Here is a 13,284-nt window from a genome sequence, read left to right on the forward strand (position 1 = left end):
GTCGCTGAGCCGCCACTGCCGAGAACCGAGCTCCGCTTCCGCCGCCGCAGCTGCCCACGGCGGATTGGCCCCAGCCGACCCCACCCACCCCAGCTTCCCTCTTTCTCATTGGCTGCGGAGGCCCTGCCCCGCGGGCTGCCGGGAGGTGTAGTCCGCAAGCAAATCCCTAGAGACGGAGATCTCGCGAGACGCTGTAAGAGCACTGCCCGGTCCGGGCGCGCTATTGGTAGAAAGCGGTGCGGTTTCCTGGGAAACGCGGTCCGGGCGGGGCCTGGCCGTGGCCACGCCCCCTGGCGGCGGCTGCGGGAGCAGCGACGCGCAGCCTGTAGCCGCCCCGGGACTAGGCCCGCCCCCACTGACAGCTCTGCCTAACCGCCCTGGGGCTGAGTCCTCACCCCCGGACAACTCTGGGCACACGGCCAGTCCCTCCACCCGCTCCTTCACCACCCGCTTCTTCTGCCGGGCAAACCCCGTCCTGCGGCTCTCCCGTTGTCCCGTCGGCCTTGCCCAGCGTGCCCCCACGGGTCTGGGCTCCTTCCACCCCCCGCCCCGTTTTTCATCTCTGCCACCTCTTCAGAGCTGGACCTTCACACAGCGCATTCCGTGCTACCACCACCCAGGTGCCACAGATATGGACATAATGGTGCCAAAACGGCTTGGCAAGAGGTTTGCTTCTTGCTTCTTTCTACATCGAAGTTTGTAAAGAAGCACCCTGAAGCCAGGGAAGGGCTGCAAGAAGCACAGGGCACTGAAAAACAGCTGAGCATATCATTACTGGCCTGACATGCTGCTGTGTGCCTGTTCTGGTAGGAGACTTTGTAAATAAACAGATTACATCAATGAATACCTGACTCAACTCTGTTGTCTCTGGCATAAATATTTGCTACTCACTGGGACAGAGGGGAAAAAGCAAATCAAAAGAACCCCAAATCTTGATGACAATGCACACTGCAGCCCTGAGACACCACCAGTCCAACGCTGCCTCATGTTGGATTACACATACCTCAGGATACCATGATTTTCTATGACATTGTTCTCATTTAGGTCTTGAGGCTCAGAGATGAAGTCAGACAACCATAGTTTTCAGTTTTAATAATATTTTAAAATTAAACCAGAAAGAAAACCTCAAAATTACAGAATCACATTTGAGTATTTTGTCTTACAAATCCTTTAGGTTTGTGTTAACAGTCCTGCCAACAGCCGTTGAAGCTTTGGATGCAGACTGTGGTGAGGTTCACTTTGGAAGGACACTGTTCTTCAGAGCAACCATTGATCAGGATTTAAGACCTGTCCTGTGGCCTGATTCTTAGGACACTGCGGTTACCCTCATCAGAGTAACTTTGCCTGGCTGGACTCCCAGCTTTACTTTGGTTCAACACCTCTCAAACAAGATGAGCCATTCTGCTCTGCCATCCCCCATGGGCTCAAAAAATGACAGTAATGTCACAAGGCATTCAGAGGATGTAGCAAGGTTAATCAAACATAGAGCATATGAAGAACGGCGAATGGAGCTGGCATCTTTTGGCTGGAAAGGGGACAGTTCAGAGGGAGTTCTGATGGAGAGCTGCAAAATGTATAGAGAATATGAATACAGAACAACTAGTTTTTATCTGCCCTACGTTGTTTTCAATTTCCTCTTGTATTTACACTGTGAACATATGAGCAAGTGAAAGAAGCTGTTCTTTGTGTGTGACTAAGTTGCAGGATTCCCTCCAACAGGACAGGTTACCAATAAGATTAGTTAATGAAAGAAGTAACACTGATTCCACCTTTGCCTCTGGCATTACCTACTTCTTAAACAGAGACTGCACATACGTTCTGGTAAAATCATTGCTCTCTCTTTGCCCTGATCTTACCCTTCTGGTAGGCATCTAACACGGCTGTTCTCAGGTTTTTGGATGCGGGACTTCCTCCACACGCTACCAAGATGCAGGTGGCAGCGTGCCGGTAGGGAAAATGCAAGGATGTGCAACAAAAAAAACCTTCCTGTAAGGCTGCTGAAGGGGTTTCAGTGAGTTGAGCTTCCCACAGCCTCGCACGGCGTAGGGTACAGCTGCCAACCAGGCCGCCGACGTTACCGCGGGGACAAGGCTCTCCAGAGCTGGGTAGGCAGTGCGGACAGGCCCATGGCCCCTGTCCGGCACTACTTTCCCAGGAGCCCCACCTGCAGGTCTGAGTACACGCAACTTTTCCGAGGCACCGGCTGCGGCGAGCGCAGTTGGAGAAAGGCGGCGGCTCTGGCCGGGTTCCTCTGGCCGCCCGCCTCCGGGCTTGGGTGATGAGAGGCAGCAAGCCTGAAATGTGCCCGCGCCCCACCTGCCGCCTTACCAGAGCTGCCACTCCACGGACGCGCAGGACGCCGGTCACGCCATTAGCACCCTCTCAGGACGCGGCGATCCGGACGCTGCCCTTGCCTGACCTGAGTTGAGCTGAGCTGAGGTGGGCTCGAGGCTGTGCGGCGGGCTCGAGCTGTGCCGGGAACGAGACACAGAGGAGACGGCGACACGACACCCCTTGCACAGCACTCCCAGCCGCCGGCTTAGCCCGGGCAGGAAGAAAGAGCGGAATCCCCACCTCTCAACCCTTCCGCCAAGATGGCAGCCAGTCGACAGTCTGGCGCTGCTCCACTCTAACGCTATGGCGGCGCGGCCCCTCTCGCCCGGCAGCGGAAGCGGCGCGCCCGGAAGCGGCTGGAGCGACAGGAACCAGAAGGGAGCGTGGCGGCCTCTCGCAGGTGCGGTTACCGCGGTTACCACGGCGACCCCGGCGCGGGGAAGGGGAGGAGGCGGGCGGCGGGACGGCCCCGGCCGGGGAGGTGCCCGAGGTTGATGTTGTCAGAGAGGAGCGGCGTTGCGGATCCGGCACCGGTGCGGTGAGGCGCGGTGGTGGCGGGGCCCCTGGAACGACGCGCGGCCTCTGTGCGCCGCTGGTGCGGGCCGGTCCGCGGCCGTGTGTTCGGAGAGTGAGTGCAGAGCTTCCGAGACCGCGATCAGGAGTCAAACGCCCTTCTCTGTTACCACACAGCCCCCGGCTTAATGGGTTTCGGTCACCAGCCGCGTGTGCGTAGCCGCAGTTCAGCCAGTGAGCCTGGCACCGGGAATGCAGCGCGGCGGGTCAGGTCCTTGTGAGAGCACGCCTGTTAACAGCAGGCTACAACTACTGCTCTAGCCAAAGCGCTTCGAGCGTGTGATCCTGGACTGATCGGTTCAACGCCACGTTTTAGTTTCGGTATCTAGTACAGCCACTCCATACCCCGCAATTCAAAGAGGCGTCACCGGTGGTCTTTACGGTTCCCCAAGCTTAGTCCAGCCAATACCTCGCCTCAGCGTTGTAGGCCTGACGCAGGAGATGACAGCTTTTCTCTTTCGCTCATCCCTGAAGTGGAGCGTTTCACCCGCAGGACATTGCAGAGGTCACTGCTCTCAATCTGGCAGTGGGATGATTTATTCCTTTCCCTATGGCTGCATGTGCAAGTGTCCAGAAATATATTAAATTGAGTAACTGGAGGAAAAATAAGGAGGAAAAATATTTACAAATGAGTCTTGGAGAATCTACTTTTGTCTTAATTCACTTTTTGTTTTTGCCTTAATTCACATTTGTTTTTGCCTTTTTACCTCACACTGGCGGATCTCATGTCATTTTATGTGCCTCCTACTTCCTCTCTTCTCCAGTGTGTATTTTGAATACTGCTCTGACTTTGGTTTATGGCTACTATTACTCATTGAGTGCAGACATTGCTGATCATTGGGTTTTCCTTTGGCTAAACTGATGCCCAGTGACAGATGTGTCCTTTTTATTTTCATATTTCATCTAGAAAAAGGCTTTTATCACAGTCTTTCATGGAATGGGAAACAGGCAGGAGAGCACAGCACCAGAGTTTTGGCTTAAAAATGCAGTGCAGTATCTTAATCTGCATGTTCCAAACTACTTCATATGGTCTGCAGTGAATAAGAAGGACCTGATTCTGGGAGGAACTGCAAAGATTGCAGTTTTGTTATGCTTGGTGGAAGCTAAGGCTTCACTCCACAAATATTGGCTGAGCTTCCTTCTCACAGAGCGAGTGGCACTTTAACTGTTCCATGTCACGCGATGCCATCTGTCCACTTCCCAGGTGCAGCAGAAAACAAATGGCATGTACAGCTGAGCACGTTGCTGTTCTGTAGTGTGTGCTGCACTACAGCAAGGTGTTTCTGTCCTTACTCTGAGAGAATGAGCACTGAGATACAGAAAGCAACGGGTGGTGAACTTCTAGCTGGAGTACTGTACATTTGTAAACAAAGTAGGATGAGGGATTTTTGTCTGTCTGTCCATCTGTCTATCTGTCTGTCTCCAGGCAGAGCTACAGCTACAAGATGTGTAACGCATTTGCCAAAACTACTTTTTACATTGAGATCATCATGAAAAAGGGACACGAGTTAGATCCTGACAGGTTATTGGGTGTGATTTCCTTGGAATTTGAGTGGGCTGTTTTTTCAGTGACAGAAGGGAAATGGCAGATAAGATATCCAGAAAAGAGGGATTTAAGTGCCTGGGTGTATATTGGGTGTGTAGTAAATATACTGTAATCAGAGCAGGGTCAAGGAGGGAAGGCTTGAACTTTTGGAGACTGTAATGGAAAGCTTATCAGGAGAATTCAGGTCTTCCACAAGCTGAAGAGTGGTGGGCACTGAAATTCCAGCCAGCTGTGTTACAGTGTATAGATCAGAGAATGTATAGGCATGAAAGTACACCTGAAGGACAATAAAGAAATGGCATAATTTCTTTTTCTTTTTTTTTTTGGCTCATTTCTCACAGTAAGCTCAGTATCACTTGAGTGTGCATTCATGATTTCATTCATTTTTCAGCTTCTAAATTTGGTGGTACTTAGTGCATCCAGGAAATGCTTGTTTCTTCATTCCCCAGAGAAGGCCGCTGTACTCAGCAAAACCTAAAGGGCTGACCAGGGAACCCTGACCTTGCCTGGCTCCTCTGACACTGGTTAGTGCACCAGCAAATGTGTCTGTGCAAATAGAAAACATGACTGTACCTCTCATAGAATGAATGGCAGGTGGCTTTCCACCTGATTTGAAATACATGCTGTTAGTATTGCCTCCTCTCAAAGCCAGGGGATATCATGTGGGTGTCTCAGAACAGAAGCAGGTTTATTTGAAAGCATAAGCATAGAGGAAATTGGAGTTGATTGACGTTTAATTGCAGCTCCAGAGTCCGATGTTAAAATCCTTGTCTCTCTTCATATTTTCATAGTATTTTTGATTGTGTAAGCCTAGGTGAGACTATGGTTATCTCAATGATGCACTGTACTAAATGTGCCTCTGAATCTTAAAATGTGCCTTAATGTATCTGAGTATGTAGGATTCTGTATTTATTAAAAGAAGCAATACAAAACTAACTTTTTTTTCTTCATCTTTTTAGGCTTCTTCTATAAAATGGGAATACTTATTGCAGTTCTTGGAATTTGGTTCAGCTCTTCACTTGTAAAAGGAGACTCTAAGGCTGTGACAACGTCTCTAACTACAAAGTGGTCTTCAACTCCCCTGTTACTTGAGACAAGGTAAGTGCATTGTGAGTTTTCATTGACATGAGAATATTCTTAGAGCCTAATGCAGGGTGTTCTCTTTTTGATTTGTTTTGAGGTGCTTTGCATTATGGTCATTAGTAACTTACTGGCAGTAATATCAGTTGAACATGATCCCTGCTCTTCTTGGGGGGATGGGATGAATATTTTAAAGGAGATAGTTTATTTGCATGATAAATTCTTTCGCTGGGCATTAGAACAAACATTAACAACAATAATTCCTTAGGGTTAGCATTGCCTTCTAAAGACTTCTGTCTTTAGGAATGATTGTAGGTTTTGATCTGTTGCTTGTATATGTTAGCTGGGTTAAGCTTGAGTTTAACTTTGTTCATATGAGTTGTATGTTGGTTATCCAAAATTAACTGTCTTATTAGGAGTTGTGCAAGTTAACCTCGTGAGATTTCTTCTATGGTATTAAACACTTTCGTTTTTAAAGACACTGTTTAAAAAAAAAAGAAAGTAAAATGCTATCTTTTCACTGCCACCATGCTTAGCACTTTAGACTTCATCATTTCATTCTGCGGTATTCTGATTTGGAGCTGTCTATGCACAATAGCACTTTGAGATTTTTTTTCTAAAAGCACATGTTTAATTTTGCATCACTTAAAGATGTTGCCACACCAGGAATTCTACCTATGTTATTGCAGATTGGTTCACATGAAAGTAGTTGAGCATTGATAGGTTCCACTGAGATGGGCATGGTTTTGGGTGGTCCAGGGTGAAATCACTTTTCTGTCATCTTCTCCAGAGAAGCTGAAGTTTGAAGACTGAAAAATCCTTAAGCAGTAAAATGCAAAGCCCAAGTGTTAATGCCAGGATTGAAATATTCTGACATTTGCTGGGGAAAAGCTCACCCTAAGAGACTGTGAAATAGCAAATGAATCATGTGCCAAAGGCTTGATACATAACCTAACCGTTATAGTCAAAGACTTTGGGTAGCTAGGATTGTTCATCTGGGGTAAACTAGAGAATGATACAACAGTGCAGTGTTGTTCAGTTTACTTAGCCCAGCAATTCATTACCCAATTGTCTAGCAGTACTTGCCACCTTGGATCAGGACAGGCTGAAATGAACACACAAGCTATTGTGGCAGGTAGCGAGCTCCAAATATTGTATTCTAACATCCTTTGGCATGTGAAGCATGTAACAAGTTTAGACATGATAAAGTGTTCGTTGTTAGCAATGTTTAGAGAATCATTTTACTATCTGTGTCTACCTAATCATATGCTTAATATGTGGTGAATTTCCTCATCATGATTTGGAGCTGGAACTTCTTTGGCTCATTTAAGAGCAAACATACAAAAGACCTTACCAAAGCCAGCAGTTCCACCAAACCACTGTGGTAACAGCACAGTAAACAAAAACGTGTGTTTCTCAGAAAAGACAGCTAGCAAAGAAACGCCTTAGGGAGGAGGGATCCCAGTATGTACAGTGCTGTCTGTGTGTCAGCAGTCTCTGAGACATTAATAGGTGTTTGTACTGGCCTGCAACTATTGTTTTGGTTTTCATTTAGCTTTCCTGGTCTACTTTTTCTACTAACATGGTTTTCTGATATAGATAAATTTATGGTAGGAGCTAATTTTTGGTACAATTAGAATTGTAACTTGAGAGCAAATTCATAGCTCTTACTCTTCTCTTCTTACTCAGTGAATTTTTATCAGAAGAAGGTCAAGAAAAATTCTGGAATTTTGTTGAAGCTGCTCAAAATATTAAGGCATCTGAACATGATGGTAAATTTTCATAATATTTTTCTTGATGATGACTGATAGCAGACATGGTTGAAAAATAAACTAAAATGTTTTGTCTTTCATTGTGTTAGTATTATGAAAGTCATATGAGGACTAATTTCCGTGCTCAAGGTTATCTGTTTAATGAAAGCTGTAGTGGATTAGTCTGAAACATGTTTTACTTGCCAGTTTCCATTTCAACATGAAGTAAATAAATATTATAAATGCCTTTTCTCTGTGTTTCTGTTTTTCAACTGAAACTAAATGGGAGCTTTTAACCGTTTCCCTCATCCCCAAGCCTATGTTTGCATCCTCAGGAATGTAAGTGTATGTATGTATGTATTTATGTTTGTATGTAAGTGTACTCTCATGGATCTCTACTGAAGTTTGCTCTCATCCATCTGTAAGCTGTAATGACAATTGAGGAGGGATGGTCATGTGCATATTAACAACTTATGTCATGGGCTTCTGTTACAATCACAGTTAAGATGAAAAGTCCATCTTCGATGAGAATATGGCACAGAAAGATAACTGCTTGTACTTTGATTTTGCAGGTGGCGATTACTCTTCTTACCATGAAATGATGAAAGTAGCCTGTCAGAACCTGTCACCTTTGCAGCAGAACCTGTTGAAATTTTCCTTGTCTTTACGATCTTATTCTGCAACAGTTCAGGCTTTTCAGCAGGTCAGTACAGCACAGGGGAAATCCTCAGATGCAGAGCATTACTTAAGACCCTGGAAGGTGTGATCTGTGTAAGGAGGCAGTTGAGAATGTCAGTAATCTTGAACTGATGAAGTGCTTCATACGTCTGAGTTGATTCTAATTTCATTGGGTGCTAAATCTGAATCCATCTGCATTATAACGTGGTTTCTCTAAGCAATACTAGGGGATATCTTCTGTTTTTTCATCCGGAATAATTTTATCATCTGATGTTCAACAGATAGAGAGTGATGTGTCATGCAAAAAAACCCCAGCCAAAACCCCCACAATTGCAATCCTCATTTTTTGTACCTGGAATCCTCATTTTTTTGTACCTCATTCCACTGTTAATAGACTGGAAAACTATTTTTAGTAAGATAAAGACTTAATTCTCAATTTTTCAATTTTTACCTTGCATTTAAATTATGTAATAAACAGGGAAGAATTACTGGTTTGCAGGGAAGAATTTTTTGAATTTAGGAAAGCAAAGAAGAGTAATTGCCACAGAGCTGTGCTGTTACCATTTTCACTTGTTTTAAGGGCAAACATTCAATCTACTTCACTACAAATATTTTAATACAGATAGCAGCAGATGAACCTCCTCCAAAGGGCTGTGTCCTGTTTTTTGCTGTGCATGGGGAGAAGACATGTGAATTTGACTCTCTTGGAAACCTTTTACAGTCAGCTTCAGAAAGGTATGTGCTTAATTACCTATCACTGGATTAGCTTTTAAAGTTTACCCCAGTTAAATTTACTGCTATGAAGAGACTGTAACAAACCAATACTTTTTGCGTGCTTTAGTGTTGTTTAATCTGTCCACTGCTTGCAGAGTGGCAGTCTCTTATTCTTATTAATCCTGATTAGAATGATTTGTTTTCTTATCCCTTGTTCTGCAACATTCTGCTAGGAGGAGGAATGCTTTGAGAGTGCATGGGAGAAGTTGGAAACAACTTATTGAAGGACAGTAGGAATTCTGAGGAATATGTAAAACCTTTAGTATGTAGGAAGCATAGGAAGAGCTGAGCTGCATACTAAAATGCTAGTTAATAAAGATCATTTCATGAACGGCTTGAAGCAAGCCAAGTAATTATTTCCTTTATGAGCTTTTCAGCATTAATAAAAAAATTATTATCACACAATTTATTTCAAATTCAAATTTCTTTATAAGAACAGAACTTGGTTGTAACTGTTAGTAACAAACTATAAAATAAAATACTTCTTCAGAGGTGGTTGGTTTTTTTATAAGCATAAAGGGTTCTTTCTGGTCAGTGTGCAGATGTATGGTATCTGTAGCTCACATGCTATTCTTCTGATTTTAAATATTTCATTGATAGTAGATAAACTGTAAAAGCAGAAATTGAAAATAGTCTTATCATTCACTTTCTTGTTTTCATACTGGGCCAAGGACAGGGTCCTCTTGAATTTGAGTTCCTGGAACATTTGTTCTGTTAGCCTTGTTTGGTTTTTTGTTTTGTTTTTTTTTTTAAATACAGAATTTATGAATTTCCATCAGGAAAAAAATATCACAAATGAAAGGGAAGTGGTTATTTTTGTAAAAAAGGATCATATTACATTCCAAATAGCACCTAGCTACTTGTTTGATTTTCATATGTCCATTTTTAACAAAACTTTATCAACATGTTTCAAGTGCTGGTGAGCTTGATAATCATGGAATCATAGAATGGTTTGGATTGAAAGGGATCTCCAAAGGTCATCTAGTCCAAATCTCTGCAGTAAGCAGGGACATCCTCCACTAGATAGGCTGTTGAGAGCCTTGTCAAGCCTGACCTTGAGTATCTCCAGGCATGGGGCCTCAACTCAACTCAACTCAACTCGACTCAACTCCCTGGGCAACCTATTCTAGTGTACCACCACCCTCACAGTAAAGAACTTGTTCCTAACATCCAATCTAAATCTACTCTTCTTTGGTTTCAGACCATCACCCCTCATCCTATCACTACAGGCCTTTGTAGACAGACCCTCTGCGGCCTTCTTGTAGGCCCCCTTCAGGTACTGCAAAGCTGCTATTAGGTCTCCCTGGAGCCTTCTCCAGGCTGAACAACCCCAGCTCCCTCAGCCTGTCCTCATAGGAGAGGTGTTGCAGCACCCCGATCGTTTTCGTGGCCCTCCTCTGGACCCACTGCATCAGGTTCATGTCCTTCCCGTGTTGAGGACTCCAGAGCTGGACACAGTACTCTGGGAGAGGTCTTAAGAGAGCAAACTGTCAGAATGGCCTCTTGATCTGTTGGCCACATGTCTTTTGATGCAGCCTAGGATGCCTCATTGATAGTCTGTGGGAATAGCCTGAGATGTATTGAACAAAGACAGGAACAGCGATTAAAGATGAAAAATAGCCATTTTGCATCGAGTGAGGAAGTGCTGTGAATCGCAGTGTCATAATCTTCAATGTTTACTCTTAGGCCAAAGCCATTCTTGTTCAAAGGGGACCACAAATACCCCGTGTCAAATCCTGAAAGTCCTGTCGTCATATTTTACGCTGAGATTGGCTCAGAGGAGTTCTACAGATACCATAAGAGGCTTGTTTTAAAAGCTGAGGCAGGAGAAATCACTTATGTCCTCAGACACTATATTGCCGTAAGTATACTGGTGCATTGTAACAAAGGCATTTGATGTGAAAAGAGTAACTGCTCATGGTTTTCAAAAAGAAGAATGTCCCAAGTGTCTTCCCTTTACATTTACATGGCATGTTTCTGTATGGTACTTATTTGGAATACTCAAAGTTGAATTTTTTACTGCATGTAGCTGAGGCATTTGGAATATTTAAAATCTCACAATTGTTTAAATAAGAGGACGATTTGATTTTACACATGCAGAGTTAAACTCCAGATGAATTACAGATTAAAAACATGTTGCTCTACCTACGCTGCATTATAGGAAATAGATCTTTGCACGGTCAGGCTGCTCTGTTACTTGATGTGCAAAGCAGGGATTAACCTTCAGAGACCATTTTCAAATGAAAGGCATTGTTTCTGTAGAAATTTTATTACAGAACTGTTTTCCAGCCCTGTTAAAATTTACCCTGGTTTCCATCTCCCCTATTCTGCCCCTAACCACTGGATTGGTGTTTAACTTTACATTTCTAAAGCTCTGAGAAATTTCAGTTGAATTTGTTCCTGAACATGGCATAATGTTGCTAAACCCTGCAGCTTAGCAGGTAGCAGCCAGACTTGAATGCAAAAAAATGCATCAGCTGGTTCACTTCCAGTGGCATTTGGGTTTTTGATAAAATAAAGTCACACTTTTTGATAAAACAGTCACCATTTTCCTTTTAAAAAGTAATTTACTTACCAGTGTTGGGAGGATACTTTAATAATTGTGTTATACAAAAGATTTGGATACAGTTGTGTGACTCTGGTATACTTTGAAATACTTTTTAAAAGTTATAATGTTTATTTCCTATTAAAGTCCGAACTAGTTATGCATCTTTCTTGAGTAATTGATTCATCCTTTTTTTTAATTGTCTGTTATAGCTCTTTAGTGCCTGTTTAATTTTTGAACATCACAGCTGAAGTTCTTTTCCCTCCTCTTATCTGATTTGCTGACAGGAGTTTATCCTGTTCTGTTTGGCAAACACTCTGAATCCTTGTTTTCCTTTTTGCTTTCTGGGATTTGGCTCACAGAGATACCTTTGTTCTCTGAACTTCTGAAAGTTTTATTAAAGTACAATGGGAAATATAATGATTACAGTACATTGCTGCAGAATCACTCATTGTGTTTGTTTCTCACTTGTGCCTGTTGAGTTATGTCTGAAATGTGCACCAGCTTGAGATTTCTTAGCTTTGGGAGATTTCAGCTTTTAATTAATACATTAAAACAGAAGAGTGGCAATATTGTGCTGTTCGTTTTTCCTTACAGAATCCCAGTAAAGAAAAAGTCTACCTCTCTGGCTATGGTGTGGAACTGGCTATTAAAAGTACAGAATATAAGGCCAAGGATGATACTCAGGTGAAAGGTGAATTATTACTTTAACTATCTTAGTGTGAACATTTTAATTTTGCAAAGATAATTTTATATTTTTTCAATATGATTGAGTGGTTGTTGGGATTGCAGATCTCTTCTTTCTTCAGCTCTCAAATCACTTCTCTTCCTGTTTCTACTGGGATTATCTTCTTTATGAAGCACGTCTTTGCCATGGCACTTGTCTTCTGTCTTTGTGAAATGCTGGGCACAATGGAGTCGTGACTCTGGACTAGATTTTAGTAGTGGCACTGTTGTGTAACTGATTTTTTACCACATAATCAGATCTCTGCAGATGTAGAGCAATTCCTCTACTTAATTTGCTCTAGTTCATTCATTGTCAGAGCAGAGTGTGCTTCCTGCTCTTGTTCTTTGGGAAAACAGGACTTGGAATTCTATGTGCTTTTTTTGCTTTTGCTGCTTTCTTCAGAACACTGATCTCTGTTTTGCAAACTCTCATGCACGTGCCAAAACTGTTTGTTAAGGTAATATGTGTGTGTCTGTGTGTTTTTTATCTAAACATTCTCACACACATGTAGAACCCTGGAATTTCCTGCTTTTATCTTGGACTTAAGAAAAAAAAATTTGGTGGTGTTTTTTTTGTTGTTTGTTTGGCTGTTGTTGATGGGTTTTGCTGGGTTTTTTTTTTTGAAGTTTGAGATAACATCTATGGAGACCAGAATCCAGATTTTTCTACCATCTAGAGTATAGGCACATAAAACTTCTGGTCTTTATTTGCAAAAATATTTAATTTTGAGAGAAACTAACATACCACAGGAAGTGATGCAACCTAAGGTTTTTATTACTGTTTGAGAATTTCCATTAATTTGCCATTGTGAGACAAGAAGTCACGCAAAAAGGCCTGATACAATTTGTAGAATAAGACATTGGAGGCCTTTGTCACTTCAGGTAGGGGAAAAAAGGTAATTCTGGGAAAAAAATTTTATCTGTAAATGTTAAGAAGTTTTACAAAATGGTCAGCTGGCTTGTGTTGCTGTGAGCGGCAAGCAACTCATAGATAGTAAGCTGCACAATAGAGGTGTATATGGTTCTCATCCAACTCCTGTCTGATTCTGGGAAGGTTCTCACTAGGCAGCCTTTTATTCATGCCTGTGCTGTTTTGGCTTGTCCAGAAGCAAATGCTCACCTAAAAAGTCAGGACCTTATAGTTAGACTTTAGCATAAAACATCTATATTGGAGCTGGCTTATGTCCAGCTAGTTAGGAGATTGTGTGAGTCTTCTGCACATCTTTCTGATGTCTAAACCCAGAATTGGACTTAATTCAGATAACATTTTTTATCAC

General features: G+C 43.0%; 1 protein-coding gene across 1 annotated transcript in view; it reads left to right on the top strand.

Moving 5' to 3' along the window:
* Positions 1 to 5,423: 5,423 nt before the first annotated feature.
* The window catches only part of UGGT1 (UDP-glucose glycoprotein glucosyltransferase 1), a 38,436-nt gene continuing 30,575 nt past the window's right edge, over positions 5,424 to 13,284 (top strand). Inside the window, exons 1-6 of the mRNA XM_054386104.1 lie at positions 5,424 to 5,551; positions 7,223 to 7,305; positions 7,857 to 7,987; positions 8,585 to 8,697; positions 10,423 to 10,597; positions 11,879 to 11,975. Of these exons, the coding sequence (XP_054242079.1) occupies positions 5,427 to 5,551; positions 7,223 to 7,305; positions 7,857 to 7,987; positions 8,585 to 8,697; positions 10,423 to 10,597; positions 11,879 to 11,975 (724 nt within the window). The 5' untranslated portion in view covers positions 5,424 to 5,426. The remainder of the gene's footprint in view (positions 5,552 to 7,222; positions 7,306 to 7,856; positions 7,988 to 8,584; positions 8,698 to 10,422; positions 10,598 to 11,878; positions 11,976 to 13,284) is intronic.

The sequence above is a fragment of the Indicator indicator genome, chromosome 13 (assembly GCF_027791375.1).
Source record: "Indicator indicator isolate 239-I01 chromosome 13, UM_Iind_1.1, whole genome shotgun sequence".
Classification (NCBI taxonomy): Eukaryota; Metazoa; Chordata; class Aves; order Piciformes; family Indicatoridae; genus Indicator; species Indicator indicator.